A 21,276-nucleotide genomic window follows, 5' to 3' on the forward strand; every position below is an offset into this window, starting at 1 on the left:
GCCTGGCACATGTGAGGCACTGGATTCAATATTCAGCACCACATAAAAATAAATAAGTAAAATAAAGGTATTGTGTCCATCTACAACTAAAAACCAAAACCAAACAAACAAACAATAAAAAAACCATGGTCAAATGTGTTGGAAAAACATTGCATATTAAATCCTCCTCATGGAGTCACAATACACCGAAAATTAAAGGTCTAGCTTTAGCTGGGCTTGGTGGCACACACCTGTAATTCCAGCTATTTCAGAAGCTGAGGCAAAGGGATCCTAACTTTGTGAGCAGCCTTGGCACCTTATGGAGACTCTGTCTCAAAATTTAAAAAATAAAAAGGGATGTGGATATAGCTTAGTGATAGAGCACACCTTGGTTCGAAAGGAAAAAATTCTGAAGAAAATACAAGACCTAGTTTTATTAAAGTCCTAAAAAAAAAAAAAAAAAAGAGTTTATGACAAATAGGGAACAGTTGTAGCTTAGTGGTAGACTGCACAGCATGCAGGAAGCCCTGGGTACAATCCCTAGCACCAAAACACCAAATCAAACTAAACCAAAAAACAATGATAAATAAGTCATTAATTTAATAATACCATACCTGTTGTAAAGCTTTTAAATCAATTTTTTGACCTTCTATCTTCGAATAAAATTCATCCACGGCCTTATTAAAGAAACAAATACACACTAGCTATAAAAACAGTATGGTCTCTACTTTAAATGTACACAGAATTTCTCAAAGAACTTGACAACATTTCTACTCCATGTATTAATACATGTAGTTCATGCATTAAAGAGCTTAACTGTTCAAGTCTTTGGTCCTTCCCTTCAAATAAAGTGGCAACAATTGTTTCCAGGAACTGTATCTATGACTGTATTGATTTTTAATGCCCAGATTCATAGCAAAAAGAATATATTCGATTCTCAATCAAAGCAGGCTGGTATTAAGACCTCATATCATTTCAGTATTTCAAAGTGACAAGAATATGTTAAATTCTTAATCAAAGCAAGCTGATATTAACACCTCATATCATTTCAGTATTTCTGAGGAATATATGGACTTTTTCAGAAAAGTATTTGTGAAATAATATAAAGTGCTCAAGTTTTTTTTCTGATCAAAAAACAGAACTAGAAAACCCACCTTGTCAAATGATTCAAATTCTATATATGGACATTGTGAATGTTGAGAAAACAAGAAAGGATGAAATTCCTCATACCTGTAAAACATATTTATTATATCACATTCAAGAATATTAATAAAGATCCAAAGCAAGTTGATCCATGCCTACATGCTTACGTGAGTATATCTTCAACTGGTTTATCTACTTCCAGGCTTGGTTTTATTTCTCTTTTCTGAATGATATATCCCTACAAAAATCCAATAATAAAATTATTTCTATTAATCATTAGTACAGATTTTCTTTCCACGACTAACATTTTTATTAATTTTTGTAAGTAAATATGTACTATGATTAGAGAAGAAAAATACTTATAAAGTATGAGGTAATTTTAAAACTGTTTAAATATTACAGATATGTAAATCACCAAATTACGGGAGTTGGAGATGTGGCTTAGTAGTAGAGTGCTTGCCTCGCATGAGTGAGGCCCTGGATTCAATTCTCAGCACCACAAAACAAAAACAATAATTCACAAATTCAACTTTTCTGGAGTACTTTACATAGTACTTTCTATAAAAGGAGAACAAATATTATAAATCCATACCAATTATAAAAACTATCCTGGGACTGGAAGTATAGCTCAGTGGTATAGCATGTACTTAGCATGGTTTGAGGTTATGGGTTGTTCAATCCTCAGCACCCAAAATAAACCACAACCAAGAGAAGAAAAATCTTACCCTGGAATAAGTATATCACAAATATCATTTTTAAAATATTAGAACAATAAAATATACGTATATTAATCTTTAAATGAACATTTAATTTCTAGAAAATCAAAATAAATGAAACATGGTGTAAAATGGTGTTACCTTTCCACTGAAGTTGGATGTTGTTTTCATATATTCTTCTGCCTTCTGCAGACAAATGAGTACTTTTTCAATATCTAATGGAATAAAAAAAGAAAAATGAGTGCCAATCAAGTGTCAATTAACCAATTAACCATTAACAACTATGTAGAAAAGCAGAAAAGTATTTAAAAAATAATGTAAAGTGTTCAAGAAAATTAGGTATAGTTGTTTAATCAGTTTATATAAATAAGGTTATATCTTGGTCATTCTATTACTGAATAAGTCATCTTTCCCTCCATGATCTGAAAAGCACTTTATTCAAACTAATTTCCTATATATATTTGAGCATGTTTCTAGATTCTTTATTCTGACTATTCGTTCTCTAAAAAGTTACTGTTTAAGTCACTGTAACTTACTATTATATTTTAATCTGTGAAAAGGTTATACATACAGTAATAATAATAACAAATCACTATTTTAGAGCTTTCTTACATGTTTTCACATGCTTTTGTTCCAGATGAGTATCAGATTCATTTTATTAAAACAAAACAAAAATACCTCTTTATTAGCATTTATATAATTAATAAAAATACCTGTATTATCATTTTGGAGGGGAGAATATACTGATTTAGTGTATTTCAGAAACTTAAACACTCAATTTACATTTTTAAACACAAATTATTCCTAAACCTTAAGAAATGATATACCTATAATATAAACAACAAGAATGATTTTTCAAATATTGCACAAGAAAAAAAATTACACAAGTATAAGTTGAATTTTGTTAAATACCAAATCTTATATTTTCCTAATGTTTCCTCTATTTTACTTCCTAATCTGGCAGTTAAATTAGGTTCCCTAGGTAGTTACAAAAGCCTACTTCAATCATATGGCCACACCACAGAATTACAGAGATCCAAATATATGAATAATGCTGTTTCTAGAAGCACTGCATGTTCTAGGTTTTAAGGCTACTATATTCATCTCTTTGAGACTCTAATTGTCCCAAGCTGAGCCAGTCCAAAATCTTAGGGGATAGAAAGAAAATATTCTAAAGTGAAAAGTTTTCAAGATTGAACTGGCTAGTAGGTAAGGTGCACACTTATAATCCAAGCTACTCAGGAAACTGAGACAAGAGGACATCATGTTTAAGGCCAGCCCAGGCAACTTAGCAGAAACATCTCAAAATAAAAAATAAAGGGCTGGGGAAGTAGCTCATTGGTAAAGTACCTCTGGCCTCAATCCCCAGTACCAGAGAAAAGACAAAAAAGTGTGAGATTGAACTGCAAATTACCAAGGATAAAGCTACACAGTGGAGAAGGACAGGAATACCCACATGCATATGACACTCATAAGTCAAAGTTTTTTAAGTCTAGAATTATCTATTCATTTATTACTTTATCAGAAATAACCTTCAAGGTTTTTTGTTTTTTTTTTCAGTGATGAGGACTGACATGCTATGCAAGTGCTCTACCACTGAGCTATATTCTCAATTCAAATTTTCAGTTTTTAAAAAAGGATATAAATGGGGGATGAGGGTGTGGCTAAGTGGTAAGGTGCTTGCCTAGCATGTGCAAGACCTGGATTCAATTCTCAGTACTGGGGGGAGGAGGGGACAGATGAAAATGGACAAAACTTCAAAACTTGTACCATGCACATACCTTTACTTTCAAGTTTTTCATCCACTTTGACGTTGCCAGAGAATCCATTTTCTATAAGACAGTGCTCAATGAGAGCTGGCCCATAGGCTATAAAAGCAGAGAGAACTATTTTTACTATTTTCCTATAAAATTAAATAAAAAATGTAGTACAAATTTACATCCAAATAAGAATGATCTAATCAATAAAAGAAGCCAATGAAAATAATAGTGAATGTACTTATTTTGAAGTATGATCCAAAATAACAATGAAGTATCACAAGAATTTAAAATTATAATAAACTTAGAGAAATCAGGTTAAGTTATAGGACTATAATAGTATTTAGCCACATATGAAATGATTACAAACTATGACCAGGGGGATTATCACTGGAATGCAAGGTTGGTTTAGCATCTAAAAACTGGTTTAATGTCCACATTAAAAATCAGGCAACAGGGGCTGGGATTGTGGCTCAGTGCTAGAGCACTTGCCTATGATGCATGGGGCACTGGGTTCGATCCTCAGCACCACATAAATGTAAAATAGAGATATTGTGTCCACCTAAAACTAAAAAATAAATATTTTTAAAAAAAAATCAGGCAATAGCTGGGCATGGTGGCAGACAACTGTAATTCCAGTGACTCGGGAAGCCGGGGCAGGAAGGTTGCAAGTTCAAGGCCAGCCTCAGCAACTTAGTGAGACCCTCAGCAACTAAGCAACACCCTGTCTCAAAAAAAAGAAAGAACTGGGAATGTATCTCGGTGGCAAAGCACCCCTGGGTTCAATTCCCAGTACTGGAAAGAAAAAAAAAATCTTTAAAAATAAAACAGATCATTATTAAAAGATAATTTTTAAAAATATCATTTTAAACTCCTTGTTCATATTTTAAACCAGAACCATAAAAAATTTAGATATAGTCCTGAAAATCACATTATCTTACAAACATTTCATTGCTATTATAGGATTACTCACGAAGTAATGGGTTAAGAATTCTCTTCAGTAGTTCTCCTTTAGGTGCACTGGCTATTACTTCAGTCAATCTGTGAAACAAATTGATACAACTCTTACTGTCTTATATTAAAAAAAATTATAGCCTTGTTCACATTCACACTGCTTTCACCTGCATCAATTGACCTAATCTTTATAATACTCTGCAATTAATAGAAATTAGTTCTCTTGTAAGTGAGGAAATGAGTTCATAAAAGTAGTTTATCTCAATCAGCAGCCTGGGAGTTGAACCCAGGTTTTCTAACAGAAATCAACTAAGACACACTCCTTATCATCAATTTGCCCACATATGTGTCATGAAAGAGACATTTTTATGTCAAATATCCTTTGTAAATCATCATGCTGTATCTTAATATCTAAAATGGCTTTACCTAATTAATTTAATAAAAACTCTTAAGGATCCTGTGGATCAGTGTGATCACCAGATTAGCATTATCTGAGAACTTGTTAGAAATGCAGATTCCTGAGCCTTACATGAGGAATTAGCAAAATGGAGCAATCTATGTTATAACAAGCCTTTCAGGAGATTCTGATGCTTGCTACACTTTGAGGACCACTACCGCAGACTATTTGTCAGCAAAAGCCTTCAAGCCAGAAAAGTACAACTATAATCACCTTATACCACCTTAGTTCCCTTTTTCCTAAGTAAAACAAAAATTCTCTCTTTGCATTCTGCCCAGGATGTCCATCTGCCTTCTCACAGAACAAGAGTTGTCCCCACTCTTTACCAAGAAATCATAAATATCTGAAGTAACCCAAAACTTAGTTTAAAAGACATGTATTTGTAGTTCAAGTAGTCCAAATTTAGTTGTTATCCAAGTAAACAAAGTATTTTTTATCTGACAGTTTTTCATATTCTGAAATATAACTATTTTTATCTTTTAATACAATATGAAATGAGTTTAAAACAAAAGATGTTACCTTTCCAAAGTAAGCAAAGGTTCAGCAGCTCTAGCATGATCAACTGGATAGCGTTCACGAACAGCAAATTTAACATCATCTGCCTCATCAGTTCGAAACCTTAGAATATTTAAAACTAGGTACTCATAATCTGTAAGAACAATGTTCCCCTGCAATAGAGTAAAATATAATTTAATGCTTTTTCAAAATAGTCATGAAACTTCTTAAAAAGGATGTAGTCTCTTAACAACCTTATTGAGGTTACAAAAATGAAGTTATAAAACAAAATACACCAAAGTCACATCTAAACAATCCTCCTTGAACCTGCCCAGCAGACTGTGAAACAAGATAAACAAATTCTAAAGACCCAAGTTTGAAACAGTGAAGGTATCTAGAGCAACATCAAATTCACTGTCTGACGCTATTACAGAAGTACTAGCAGAAGCACAATCATTTATTAACACCTTGACAACTACTAGGGGACCTCATGTTTATATTTGCATGAGCCAGGATATAAGTACTGACTTATTAAGAAAAATAAAATATATATTTTAGAAGCCAAGCAAAGAGCTATTATACTTTCACCTACAATTCGTCTTTTAATAACAACAGTTATGTGGTCTAATGTAGCCTAATGAATTAACTCAATAAACCCAAAGCTACATGCTTAAAGATGTTCACTGAAATTTATTTATAATAGAGGGGGAAAAAAAAGAAGAAATAGTCTACGTGTAAACATCTGGGAAATTATTGTGTTTGTTTTGTTGGTACTGAGGTTTAAACTCAGGGCCTTGTGCATGCAAGGCAAGCACTGTACCAACTGAGCTATATCCCCAGCCCCAGAAATTGCTAATTATGATAGATCAATTTAACAATAAATAGTAAAATGTTATTACCTTATGAAGACTATGTTTAAAAAAAAAAACATTTTAATATTTAAATGTATATTTGAATGTGTAAAAAGAAGTAGTAGTAAGACATGGGCTGGATGGGCTGGATATGTAGTTCAGTGACACAGTGACACTTGCCTAATATGTACAAGGTTCAGAATTCAGTCCCCAGCACCACAGAAAGAAAAAAAAAAAGTCAGCAAAACACACAAAAAATTCTGTGGAAGGAGAAGGTATATGTAGGCAAAATGAAATTATTTACTAAAGATTTACAATTAAAGACTTAATTTCAACAAATGAATTATAGCTGGGCATGGTGACATACACCTGTAATCCCAGCAGCTTGGGAGGCTAAGGCAGGAGGATGGCAAATTCAAAGCCAGCCTCAGCAACTTAGTGAGACCCTGTCTCAAAATAAAAAATGAAAAAGGACTGGAGATGTGGCTCAGTGGTAGAGCACCCTTGGATACAATCCTCAGTCCCTATACCCCCGAAAAATCCATGAAATTATTAGGGCTAGGGACAGTGGTAGAGCACTTGCCTACTAGTATCCTAGCATGCATGAGGACCTGAGTTCAATACCTAGCACAGTCAAAAACAAAACCAAACAAACTAATGAAGTTTAGAATTAAAATTTAATGTTACTATATAACCTTTTTGGTAAAAAAGGGAGGACTTAATGAAGATAAAACTTCTCCCAAAATACAACCTTACAAATTTATTAGAGTGAAAATAAATTTAAATTTTAAACATTAATTTTAACTTAAAGAATATAAAATTAACTGGAGCCTGGGGGTAATGCCACATGCTTGTAATCCCAGTGGCTAGGGAGGCTGAGGTAGGAGGATTGCAAGTTCAAAGCCAGCCTCAGCAACTCAGCAAGGCCCTAAGCAACTCAGCAAGATTCTGTTTCTAAATAAAGTATAAAAAATGGGGGGCTGGGGTTGTGGCTCACTGGTAGAGCGCTTGCATCACATGTGTGAGGCACTGGGTTCAATTCTCAGCACCACATATAAGTAAATGAATAAAATAAAGGTCCATCAACAACTAAAAAAAAAAAATTTTTTTTTAAATGGCTGGGGCTGGTAATGGTGGCACATGCCTGGAATCACAGCGATTTGGGAGGCTGAGATAGGAGGATCACAAGTTCAAAGCCAGCCTCAGCAACTCAGCAAGACTCTATCTCTAATAAAATATAAAAATAAAAAGGGCTGCAGATGTGGCTTGGTAGTAAAGCATCCCTAGGTTCAATCCCTGGTATTTAAAAAAAAAAAAAAAGGGGGGGGGGGGGGTAAGGATGTTGCTCAGTGGTTAAGCACCCTTGGTTCAATCCTCAGTACCAAAAAAAAAAAAAAAAAAAAAAGTTAACTGGAAAAGGAAAGTAAAGGGCTTATAAAGAAGTTCTGATAGTATCTGGTTAAGATATGATATGAAGAATAAAAGGTCACAGAGCCTGCAACATAAAAGGTATTCAAAATTTGATTTCTTTGATCAAATTATACAGTTATCAGGAACATCTAAAGGATTCCAATAAGGAAGATTATGTCCCTGAAAGGGTTTTCCTTAATGCAAAGTTTCCTAAAAGTACTTCATAACATGGGTTTCCTTACCTTCTATTAAAAACAATTCTGTGATCAAGTAAGTTTTGGAAATTCTACTTAACACTTCCTTCTGTAAGAAATGTACCCATCGCATTATCATATTAAAAGGACTAATAAGTACTAAAGTGAAAAAAATTTAATCTTACTTTATTCTCAGGGTTCCTCAAACTTTCATGCCTATTGAACCCATTTTTCTAGACACCCCTATTATCTTACAGGATACAGTATCTAAGGAACATAGTTTGGGAAATACTGCACTTGATTCTGATATACTTAATAAGCCACTTTCTGGTCTTGTTTCCCAGAGTCTTTCCTATTGCTAACTTAATAAACCTACTTTTTTTTTTTTTTGGTACTGTGAATTGAACCAGGGGTGCTTAACCACTGAGCCACCTCTAGCCCTTTTTATTTTTTATTTTGAGACAGGCTGTCACTAAGTTGCTGAGGCTAGCTTTAAACTTGGCAATCTTTCTGCTTCAGCCTCCCAAATTACTGGGATTAAAGGCATGTGCCACTGCATCTGGCCTAAATATACTTTCTTAAATGTGTGAGTAGCAATAAGCTTTCCTCAAAGTCTGACCAACTCTAGAAGCACCACACATCAAAACTTCAGACATGCCAGGCATGGTGGCACACACCTCTAATTCCAGCAACTCATGAGGCTGAGGCAGGAGGACTACAAGTTCAAGGCAGGCTTCAGCAATTTAGCAAGGCCCTAAACAATTTAAGAAGACCTTGTTTCAAAATAAAAAGGGATGCTGTGATGTCCCTCACCACACTACATCCTCAGTCCTTTAATTGTGTGTCGGGGGCCTCCATGAACAGGAGCTGAGTACAACTCTTAGTCTTGAGCGACAGAGGTGTAGAACTGGCTTCTGCTCACAGGGCAAAAGCAGATGGACCTCACCTTCACTTGGCAAGGAATTATACAGCTCTGGGAGTGAGCCTCACCACCCTGAAACCCAATCCCTTGCCTCATTTGGGTGGAACTTTCTCAAGTGTCTTCCCCTCAATAAATAGGATGGTTTCAGGCGTGCTCTCTCTCTTTCTAACAGACCCTTAAGTTAGAGAGCCATCCCTGATTCCTGCAAGCAAAAGGTAAAAATAAATAAATAAATAATAAAAAGGGATGGGAATGTAGCTCAATAGTTAAGTGTCCCTGGGTTCCATCCTTAGTACCAAAAAAAAAAAAAATTCCAGGCACACAATCTCAAAGATCAAATGCTATTCCTTTTTTTTTTTAAGTTGTAGATGGATACAATACTTTTATTCTATTTATTTTACTTGGTGCTGAGGATTAAACCAAGTGCTTCACACGTAACAAGAAAGCACTCTACCACTGAGCTACAACCCCAGCTCTCAGGATCAATTCTTAAGCATCAACCAACATACCTCTCACAGATACCACAATGACTATGGAAAAATCCCAAGCACACTCTCTCATATATAAACCCTTAAAAACTATTCCAAAATCATCACTAATTGGACCTTTGCAACCCAGACAGTATGCATCCTACTGCTCAGAGCCTTCAAATGGAAAGGCCCTAAATACAACTGGGTATCCTGGAACAGAAAAACTATGAGAATGAAGAAACAATATTATGTACCAATGTTAATTTCTTAGTTGTGACAAATATTCTATAAGATATTAACATTCACAGAAGCTAGGTGAAAGGTTACAGGAACTTTTTGTGTTTACAACTTTTCTATAAGTAAAATTATTTAAATAAATAGATTCTTTTAGGGCAGTGGCAGAGCACTTGCCTAGCATGTGTGAGGCACTGGGTTTAATCCTTAGCACCACATAAAAATAAACAAAATAAAGGCATTCTGTCCATCTACAACTACAAAATCAATCAATCAATCAATTAATCAACCTACCTTAGATTACTATTATTACTACTACTACTACTACTACTACTGACTACACAAATGCATACTATGGAAAAAATGTTTACATATAATTATTATGGCATTTATGATGATTATATAATGGGTATTTTTTTGAAGGATAATTTAATTTTTTCATCATATAACCATCATAAAATGCTCATTTAAAGAGTTTTGTTGAATTAAGAGAAAGAGAATGCCAAGTATTAGCAAAAATATGGAGCTAACAAAACTCAACATATCAGTGAAAATAACATTGTGTGGAACATAATGAATACCTCAAATATTGAATAAAAGGCAGATCCCAAAATGAATAGAATATAGATTCTATTCCTTTACCCCATCCCTCAAATTTTACTTACCCTATCATAGAGTTCAATGATTAAATGATAAGCAGCTTCATCACTTCCAAATTGAAAATCTACAATTCTATCCACACCAAGCTGTTTTGCACTGACTAACCTCCGACTCTTCAAATGTTTTCGGCACTAGCAAGAAACAGGAAAAAAAGGAATTTATGAGGTAAAAGTAAATTTCTGTTTGGTACTGGTTCTTTTCATTACCATCAGGAATAATATTTAAATGGTAGTAAAACAGTGTAGTCATAAAACAAAAGTTTGTTGATGACAAAGGAAAAAATTCAAGACAACTAACTGCTAATTCTGAAATTGCATTTTATATTCAAAATTTTAAAATAACAGACCTATAGCAAAATATGCTTTGCTCATATAGCACTGGCAAATAAATACCTTGATATGACTTCACTCAAAGACATAACTTTTTTTTTTTTTTTTGGTGCTGCATGTCAAACTCAGGGCCTCTAACACTCTGCAGATACTCTACCACTGAGCTAGATTCCCAACCTCTTCATGTTTTTAAAGTCTTTTCCTATGCCAATCTGTTAAGTATCCAAATTTCTTTTTGTGTGCTTCATTGTTTTCCAATTTTTTCCCACTGATCTTCTACTTTAAATATGAAATATAGATCATGAATTTATGGTACACTGAAAATTTAATCCCCCTACTTATATCCATTTATCTTCTATTCAACCTTTTGATTAATCTATTTCATATCCAAATATACTAATTCCCATTCTTTATCAAATGCAATTTCTTCTATCCCTAGCCATAAGGTTCTTTTTCTTATTGACAATTAAAATAAAATTAGCAAGATCCAGTCAAAAGAAAAGAAAGGAAGAAAAAGACAGACAAGGTTAAAATGAAAAGTCATCCTAGAAAGGACAGCAGTTTACACCATGGAAAGGTGAAATAGAGATTCTTGATCATGGTAAATACAAATAGTTATATATTACATTCATAAAGCTTGGTTTTTTTGTTTTTTGGTTGTTGTTGTTTTTTTTTTTTTTTTTTTTTTTGGTAGTACTGTGGATTGAACCCAAGGGCAATTTACCATTGAGTCACATCCTTGTCCTTTTTATTCTTTGAGACAGGATCTTGCTAAACTGTCTCAGTCTCCCAAATTGCTGGAATTACAGGTGGGCACAATTATGCCCAGCTCCAAAGCTTGTTTTCTTTCCCTACAACAGCATAGTGAAAACAATCTTCTCCTCACTGCCAAAGAAGTATAGTTGGCAACCACAAATATAAGAACCAGGAACAATCATTGTGATTTACCACATACTAGGCCTGACCCTGCCTATGCCAAACAACAGTTAACAGCTCTTTATTTATAAAGTGTTAAACACTGTCTGCTCCATTGGAGAAAATCTTTCAACACATTTAAATTGACAAACACATCAAAATCAGAATTCTAAGGAAGTTTTTTTTCCTCGTCGTTTCAAGAGTGCCTGGCCCTTATGAATGTGGCCTGATTTGGAAATGTTCCCATGATCTACTGTCATCTCTTCAACTGTCCTGTTAACTCATCAGTAAAACTGATAATATTCGTTCCTTATATTCCACTGTGTTGCTAAGCAACTTGGATAAAATACATATTTATCTATGTTAAAAAGTACTATATAAATTCAAAGAGTCAACCAAGGGTGGCACATGCCTACAATCCCAGTATCCAAGCACCTTGGACTTGGAAGGCTGAGGCAGAAGGATCTCAAGTTTGAGGCCAGCCTGAGAATGTAGTGAGATGATGTTTCAAAATGAAATAAAAAGGGTTGGGGATGTAGCTCAGAAGTATCACTGTTATCAAGGACAGCTCCAAACACCCACTTTGGGTTAGTATTAAGTAAACTAAATGTCAATAGCTGGGCCTGCTGGTACATGTCTTTAATTCCAGAGACTTGGGAGACTGCGTCAGGAAAATTAAAAGTTGTAGGCCAGCAACTCAGTGAAACCTTGTCTCACAAATAAAATAAAAAAGGGCTGAGGATGTAGCTGGTACTGGGGTTCCATCCCCAGTACCCCCCATAAATAAATAAATACATAAAATAAACTTTAATAATTTAATAACTTTGTGAAAGCTCTTATAAAATGGGAAACACCTAATCTTTAATGAAAAACAGATTCTAAATTGCTGGGGGTAAAGTTCTTCTCTATAGTCTCTACTGAAATAATACAATGCCATAACAAATTTCTAAAGAACAGGGGAGAAGAAGGAAATTAACACATATGCAACTCTAATACGTGTCAAGCATTGTGTTAGATACTTTACCTGTTACTTCAATTAATTCTCATCAATAACTCTGAGGGAGTTACTAACCACATTTTACACTTAAATAAACTAAGTTCTGAAAGGTTAAATAAGTTTTACAGGTTAAAAAAATATTTAGTGGCAAATTAATTAATTCAAGTTTAGGTATATCTAACTCAAAAGTCAGTCTTCTATATATCACATGAATTTTTAATATATAGTTGTATCATGGGTAATATATAGTTGTATCATGGCTGTGTATGCCTGTAATCAATCCTAGCTACTTGGTAAGCTTAGGCAGGAGAATCACAAGTTTCAGGTCAGTCTGGGCAATTTGGCAAGACCCTGTTCCAAAATAAAATAAAGAGTAAGGGTGTAGCTTAGTGCCTGCATAGCATGTGCAACGGTTCAATCCATAATGCTCCCCATCTTCCCCCCACATACACAAAAAGGATCACATGCCCACAAACGTAAAAATCTCAATTTTAATACTAAAAACAAAAAGAGAAGTGAAAAATAACAAGATTTAATGACTTGGTAACTTTTTTTTTTTAATTTTTAGTTGTAGATGGACATGACACCTTTGTTTATTTATTTTTATGTGGTGCTAGGGATCAAACCCAGTGCCTCACACATGCTAAGCAAGTGCTAGGTGAATGCTCTACCACTAAGCCACAACCCCAGCACCTTGATAACATATTAATATCATTAAGTATTCTAGCAAAATACAGATCAGGAAGAGGGATACAGTCCACAAAGGTGAGCTCTAGGTGATAAGACTAGGGGGGAAAAACGGGGAGGGGCTGATCACAGAAAGCCAACAATGTCAGGATACTGAGTATGAATTCAGAAATTAGAGCATCATATCAGGTGAGATAACTAATGAAAATGTTTAGCGTGCTACAGCGGTACGCACCTGTAATCCAGCAGTTTAGGAGGCTGAGACGGGAGAATGGCAAGTTCAAAGCCAGTCTCAGCAAGTCAAGGCACTAAGCAACTGAATGAGATCCTGTCTCTAAATAAAATACAAAATAGGGCTGGGGATGTGGCTCAGTAGTTGAGTGCCCCTGACTTCAATCTTAATACCCTCCTAAAATAAGAAAATTAATGTTGTCTAAGAGAATTGTTTTGAAGGAGAGAAGAGGAGTACAGTTAAGGGGCTAAACAGTTGGTTGGGATAAAGACTGAACTGGAACTTGATTGTGGAAACAGAAAAAAGACTTGCAAGATAACAGGGAGAAGTCAATAAACACCTACTTTGTTCATCCCATTACCTATTAACTATTCCCTCTACCTTTATCTGTGTTTTATTCATAACAGCATAGAAAACCCAAACAGTTTAAAAACTCAATTATTAGTTATCAAGTCCTTAAAATTTAGCTCCCAACATAACTTAAAATTTACCTTCATGGCAAAACTAGATGGCATCATATTCTTTGGCCATTCAAATTCTGTTGTGTGAATCCGTATGCCAGATTCAAGTAAAAGCGTTGCTTTAAAATCTGGTCTATAGAAGAAAAAAAGTCAAATTTTTAAGGGAATTTGCCAAAGTTTACTCTATAAAACAGATATAAAATGTGGATAAGACAATCAAAAATCTCATAATTACCAAAGAGAAAACAAACCTATAAAATTTTCTTACTTTTGAAGACGAATAAGATATGTCTTATTATCCACATCATAAACATTGTTTACTCTCATTCCTAGCAAGCTGAAAAGACAAAAGAAACATGTAACAAAACACACTATTGTTTGAAACATAAAACTACACACAGTTTAATTAAAGCTGCAAAACAGGAATTCTTCAGCTTTAACAAAGTGGGAGTCCAGAGACCATTAAGGCATTCTGTCCGAAACTTAAAGCGTAACCACTTAAGCACAGAAGTGGTCTGTCAGCCCTGGGAACACCATAAAATGCCTCGCGTCGTTGAAATAACTCACTCCTTTGGGGCGGGGGGTATAGTAAAATGTAACCAATTTATGACAAAAAGAGGAAAAAGACAAACGAGGCCCCCGGAAGTATGACAAAGGTCACACAGATGAATAATACGAAACAAGACCGGAATCCAGGTCTCAGTCCACATCTGCCAATGCCAGTTGAAACAGCAAGGTTAGCTTTCTCTGGCGTGAGGGCTGTTGAGGAAACCAGGCCTCCAATCTGGAAACCAAAACCAGAGGACCAACTGGCGTCTCCGGTTATTCCAAACATTTGCTGCCAGACCAGGGTCGACAAGGCGAGAGCGCCGCAATAGCGGGTAAAGAGACCCGGCGGGACAAAACAGGGCGCAGAGGGCTGGGGAAGGGGTCCTCGGTCCCTGGGGCCTCCCGGGTGTCCTGAGGGCAGCAGCAAAGACGCCACGCACTAGCCCACCCGGGCCTAACCAGGTCCACAGAACAGACTGGAAGGCAATAAGGGGACACATCAGGCTGGTCTTGTTTTCAACGTGGGGCCCCTGATCTGCTTCCTGCAGTTCTAGCAGGAGCCTAGCCACCTACAGGACCGTACCTAGCATTCAGCTCCGCCAATACGGCACGGAGGTCAATCGTGCTAAAGCGCGTCTTCATGGCGAGGCGTTGAATGTCGCTACCGCAGTTTTCTCCGCTGCCAGCCTGACTCGACACCGCTACTCTTCCGCGCAGGCGCACTTGAAGGAGACCTACGGTCGCCCTGAAGACCCAATATTCATTGAAGGGAACCCGTTTGCGTATTTGTCTGAAGAATTCAACTATTAAATTACAATCGACTCGCTTTTTGTTACACCAAAACAATTCGAAATAAATAGATACAAACTGTTCTCATAAATCTGCATCCCTTCCTCGAACATTTACGGGCCACTCTGGTTACCCTGTCCCCTGGTTTTGGAACTCAATCCAGCCTCCATAGTGACTCCTGCTGGTCATAACAATTTTTAAGGGGAATGTCGGGAGAATTTCCCCCGGTAGACGATAGGGCTCAGTATAGAAAAGCAATGACCCTGGATTACTTAAACGTGTCGAATTTGTAAATGTACGGAAGCCGAACTGTTTCATTCGTCCTAAGATTGTCTTCCACGATCGAGGAGAAGCCTGAAAGAGAAGTTACTATTTTCATGGGTACTGCTCTCCGAAAGAGCATTTTGCCTCATCCAATCCTGGTCTCGGTATCCCCAAGACTCAGTGTAGAATCTGGTATACAACTGGGGCTTCATGAATTCTCGTTACCCTGAATAGTCAAGTGTTTCACTAGATAATGATGAAGTAAGATAAACCTAAAAATAAGATTTCTCACTTAGTGGGGCATGGAGGATGAGACAATGTGTGAAATTAATAGTCATGCAAAAAAATATATAAATAGGCAAGTTTTGGTTGTCTTAGGGTAAATTCATGGGAAGAAAGACCACTTTAATTGAGAACTCAAAAGACCCGGGTCTCATTATGTTGCCTAAGTTGAGCCGCAGTTATCTATTGACCACTGCAATCCCGCTGTTGATCAGCACGGGAGTTTTTATTTATTTTGTTCCTGGTGATTGAACTTAACCACTGAACCACATCCCCAGCCCATTTGATTTCCCCGCACCCCGCCCCCAGACAGGGTTTCCCTAAATTGCTCAGGGTCTCTCTAAGTTGCTGAGGCTGGCTTTGAACTTGCAATCCTCCTGCTCCAGAGTCGCTGGGTTACAGGTGTTTCTGACTTGCGACCGTTTACCTCCTTAGGCAACCCGAAGGCCCCCAGCTCCTGGGCGGTCACCATGCATAGCGCACAACTCCTGGGGTCAAAAGATACCTCTGCCCTAGCCTCCAGGCATAGAGCAGAAAGCGCCTGAGCTGAGTTTGAGGGCCACACATCTCCGCAACTAGACTCTCTACCCATAGAAAGCGACCCTTAAGAAGAAAGGGCGTGGTATAGATTCAGAATAACCCAAGAATTATAGATGCAAAAGGGGCTACAGTACATATGGCACAACATAACTTTGTCATATGGCACAACATAACTTTGTCATATGGCACAGTAAACCAAACAGAATAGCTCACAATTTGTAATAAACCTTTGGAAGGTTTAAGAAAGATGAAGCCGAGATGATCCCAGTTCAAAGTGCCAAATTGAGAGGACTAATTGTACATAAAAGATACTAAGTTTACCAAGTTTGTTGGCCTGAAGTCCTTCCCAAACAAAAAGCTTTTTTCTTTTGGAAATAAAAGCGCCCATGAAAGACTCCATGTTAAAAAAGACAACACTCATGTGCTTCTTTAAAAATAAAAACTGGGATTGGGATGTAGCTCAGTACCCCACTGCCCACCCCCCCCAAAATGAAGCACCTTATTACAAAACTCTCACCTTAGGACCCAAGACAGTAAGACAGATGTAAGATATCTGTTTAAGTTTTACATGGGAAAATTGACAATTGACAATTTACACGGGACATTGTTTATTGCTTTCATGTCTGTCAAGAAAAATTGGCATTAGAAGGTATGTGCAAGACTGTCTATAAGAGTAGAACAAGATAAATGTAAAGATCACAAGAAAACTTCATTATTTAGTACTGAATTGCATTGTTTCTATTTTTTATTCATTTCTCAGAAAATTCTGAATCGAAGATGCTTGAGGATTTGTGGGTAAATGAAAAGCTAACAGGAGATAGGCATGTCATCTTCAAATTTTCAAAGTGAATAGTTACTTGACCCCAAAAAAATTTGGAGGAAATTATTAATAGACCAGTTATAGGCACTGAGAGCTGTGATTCTCATACTTAAGTGTTCATTCAAAAATTCCTGGTATCATACCCAGAGTTTCTGATTCCTTAACTTTGGCTCAGAGTATGTGCATTTTCAACTGTGAAGATGAAAGGAACTTGTGACCTACAGGTATAAATACTATGAGTATTTATATGCTCTTGGAGATTCACTAACCTCTAGACAATCAAATAAAGACCACTGGGGTTTTTTCATAAAAAACAAGACATTTATTATTCTCACTTTCTACTCAACTTAGGGAAATGTTCACTGCCTATTCTCAGATGTTTTTATAATTGAGGTGAGTTCCATAACATACAATTCACCATCTTACCCATTTTAAAATGTACAATTCAGAAACTATTGAAATATTCATAGTGTTGTTAAATTGCCTCCATTATCTAGTTCCATAAAATTGAGGTGGATTTTTTTCCCCTGGGAAAAAACAGAGAACACATTTTGGAATAAACCAAATGCAACAATTCATTCCAGAAAGGATTGCAGATATTAGCGTCATGAAAGCTGCCTAGAGCTTTGAGTCCCTATGTAGCCAACTGCAACCTAACTTAGTATGTGAACAAACTGAAAGTCTAAGAATATATTTTTATAACAAATAGCTGTCTCAGCCAGTCCTAGTAGCTGAGCTCCAGTCAGTTACCAGCTGCTAACTCATCAGACTGTGTTCAAATAAGGAAAACACAGCTGTATCTGCACCTCACTTTCCTTTTCTGATGAATACTTCCTGCCCCCATCCCAGAGTTCTCTGAACCTCTTCTAGTTCCGAGTGCTGCATAATTCATGAATCATTCTTTGCTAAATTACTCCCTGATCAATTTAATTAGTCTAATGTTTTTCTTTTAATAATTCTAGTATTAACAGTAAACAAATTTAGACTAAAGAACAAAAACAAAAAGTAAGGTTTTGAACAAAGTGTTTTTTAAAAATTCAGTGAAATCTGTACTCAAAAAGATAAATGAGTCAAAAACATTCCTATGAGTATTTATATGCTCTTGGCATGGGTGAGACCCTTTAAAAAAAAAGGGGGGTGGGGGGAAAGGATCAGATTAACAGATCTGAATACATAAAACTTTGAAGTAGATGAATATCTTAGCTTGTATTCCTTTGCTATAAAAAAATACCTGAGGGTAGATAATGTATAAAGAAAGCAAGTTTATTTAGCTTAAAGTTTTGGAGGTCGAAAGTCCAAGATCTGTTTGACTGTTGATGAGAGCCTTCTGTCTATATCATAACATAGTAGATAGACTCAGCAGGAGCACATTGGAAAGGGAGAGGGCAGTCATATGGCAAGGAAACAACAGAGATTCAGGTCTTGTTCTTTTCATAACAATTTTCTTTCACTAAACTAACTGGGTCCCGCAATAACTATATTAGTCCCTTCCAAGACCAATGACCTCAACACTTCTACTAGGCACCACCTGTTAAAAGTACTACTACTTCAACATTGCCACACTGGGGGCACCAAACTTCAAGCTGATGACCATTTGGGGAGCACACTCAAAGCATACCCAAACCGCAGCATTCTGCAGTGTGTGTCCAAAACATTCTACCCTAATACAGTTTCATTGTAGAGTACTTGACTAGTATGCACAACAACCTGCATTTGTTGATCCCTAGCAACACACACACACACACAAAAAAAAAAAAAAAAGAAAAGAAGGAAGAATGAAAGAAAAGAGAAGAAAATTTAAAAAGAAAGATAATGCTGGGTATAGTGATGCACTCCTGTAATCCCAGCAGCTTGGAAGACTAAGGCAGGAGGATTACAAGTTTGAAGTCAGCCTCAGCAATTTAGAGAGGCCCTGAGCAACCTAGTGAGACACTATCTCAAAATAAAAAAATAAAATGGGCTGGGAATGTGGATCAGTGGTTAAGTACTCCTGGGTTCCAATCCTAGTAACAAAAATAAAATAAAATCCACTACCACCACCACCAACAACAACAAAAAACATCAAAAATATTCCAATGTAAACACAATTTTTAGTTCAAAATAAAATCATGATCAACATATACATATATACACATAAAGGAATTGATGTAAAAATGTGTTTTTAAAAGATTTTTTTTTAAAGTACAAGCATGTTAGAGAAGACAGTTACTAAAATGATTCCTTTCCTATTTTGCAGAGTTTTGTCTGGTACAGGTTAAGTTAGACTCCCTCTGTAAATTACTTTCCTATTGCTGCTATAATTACTGTAGAGGCTTAAGCAACACAAATTGATTAACGAACAGTTCTGGAGGTCAGAGTACCAAATGGGTCAACAGAGCTATATTCCTTCTGTTGGTCTTTCCCAGCTTCTAAGGGCTGCTGATTCCTTAATTGGTGTCTCTGTCTGACTCCAACCTCTGCTTATAGGCCACATCCCTTTCTCTGACTGACTCACCTGCCTTGCTCTCATAACAACCCTTGGGTTAAATGGATCCCATATGTATAATCTATTGACCTCAAATTATTTAATTTAACCAAATCTGTAAAGTCCTTTTATTATGTAAGGTTAGTACATCACAGGTTCCAGTGTTGGTGCACAGACATCTTTGGGAGGGGTGGTCATTATGCTGCCTATTACACAAAGCTGAGAAATTCCCCCATGGGTCTTGAAACAGGTTGAGGTGGGTAAAAAGCTCAGGGTTCATAGTGGTAGCTATTTAAATGCAGTCCTTATATCCATAACTGTCAGTCTGGGCCGAATTCAGGAGTTGATTTAATGAAAAAACAATGAGATACGCCAAAATTATTTTGCCTCCTATTTTGGGGATGGAGAGAGGATAAAGATATTTTTAAATAGTTTCTCCACTGTTTCTACTTAGTGAAAGCACATTCACTTGGAAGCAATTTTAAAAGTTTAGTTTCTTGTTGTGTGGTTTCTTTTCTTTTCTTTTTTTCTATGTTCTCTTTCTTTCCCTTCCTTCCTTCCTTCCTTCCTCCCTCCCTCCCTCCCTCCCTCCCTCCCTTCCTTCCTTCCTTCCTTTCTTTTCACTGCTAGGGACCTAATCCAGGGCCTTACATATAATTAGGCATACTCTACTACTGGGCTACATCTCTGGCTTGCAAGCTCTTAAAAGGTTGTCCAAAACAACCATAACAAGACTTTATGTGGCTGTGCATGCAGACCCAGGAGGGACTGAGGAGAAGATTCTTCATTTAAGGAAGAGTTTTTCTCCTTCCTCCGTTGCTGGGGCCTGAACCCTGAACCCCGGGCATAATTAGGAAGGCCCTTCATTACTGTCATACCCACAACTCCCAAGAATTCTTAAATGAATTTCTTCTATCTTGTTTGGTGGTCATTTTCTGCATCAGATTGTGTGTAAACGAGCAGCCCCTGGTGGCTCCGAGGATAATAACAGATTTTTGCTGAGAAGTTTTGACGGTGCTCCAGTAGGGGTCAGCGATGAGGTAACTCCAGGGCTCTCAGAATGCCTAATTAGCCTGTGAGCTTTTAAGCCTAAAGGCACATAAAACTGGAGATAAACATAGAACAACAGGAAGAGGGAGGTAATACTAATTTTAAAAGAGTCCAGGAATATATGTTCAAATTGTACATATTAGTAAATTTCTGAATATTTGTGAACTTCGACGAGGCAAAACTTTTATTTGAAGTTCCCCAAATAACACGGGAGTAGAAGAGTCCAAAAGAGACGGGGTCTCGCTATGTTGCCCAGGCTGGAGTGCAGTGGCTATTCACAGGCGCGATCCCACTACTGATCAGCACGGGAGTTTTGACCTGCTCCGTTTCCGACCTGGGCCGGTTCACCCCTCCTTAGGCAACCTGGTGGCCCCCCGCTCCCGGGAGGTCACCATATTGATGCCGAACTTAGTGCGGACACCCGATCGGCATAGCGCACTACAGCCCAGAACTCCTGGACTCAAGCGATCCTCCCACCTCAGCCTCCCGAGTAGCTGGGACTACAGGCGCGCGCCACCGCGCCCGGCGATCAGAACGGCGGCAGAAAGATACTAAAGGCTGAGGTGTGGTGACGTCATCGGAGGAGGGGCAAAACTGGGCGGTTCAGAGCTTGAACACGCCTCGCTCGAGGCGGTCCGGAGTCTGGGGCCATATT

General features: G+C 37.0%; 1 protein-coding gene across 2 annotated transcripts in view; it reads right to left on the minus strand.

Annotated features, from left to right (window-relative positions):
• Positions 1-15,186, minus strand: part of Nemf (nuclear export mediator factor) — a 53,206-nt gene extending 38,020 nt beyond the window's left edge. Inside the window, exons 1-11 of one of the 2 annotated variants that reach the window (XM_027929620.2) lie at positions 14,996-15,182; positions 14,132-14,200; positions 13,894-13,996; positions 10,248-10,373; positions 5,526-5,674; positions 4,569-4,636; positions 3,620-3,706; positions 1,980-2,053; positions 1,290-1,360; positions 1,134-1,209; positions 594-656 (exon numbers count right to left, since the gene is read on the minus strand). In XM_027929620.2, the coding sequence (XP_027785421.1) occupies positions 594-656; positions 1,134-1,209; positions 1,290-1,360; positions 1,980-2,053; positions 3,620-3,706; positions 4,569-4,636; positions 5,526-5,674; positions 10,248-10,373; positions 13,894-13,996; positions 14,132-14,200; positions 14,996-15,054 (945 nt within the window). In that variant the 5' untranslated portion in view covers positions 15,055-15,182. Of the gene's footprint in view, positions 1-593; positions 657-1,133; positions 1,210-1,289; positions 1,361-1,979; positions 2,054-3,619; positions 3,707-4,568; positions 4,637-5,525; positions 5,675-10,247; positions 10,374-13,893; positions 13,997-14,131; positions 14,201-14,995 lie in introns of both variants that reach the window. The other variant, XM_071607876.1, reaches the window with a different exon arrangement.
• Positions 15,187-21,276: the final 6,090 nt, after the last annotated feature.

This window comes from Marmota flaviventris, chromosome 2 (assembly GCF_047511675.1).
Source record: "Marmota flaviventris isolate mMarFla1 chromosome 2, mMarFla1.hap1, whole genome shotgun sequence".
Classification (NCBI taxonomy): Eukaryota; Metazoa; Chordata; class Mammalia; order Rodentia; family Sciuridae; genus Marmota; species Marmota flaviventris.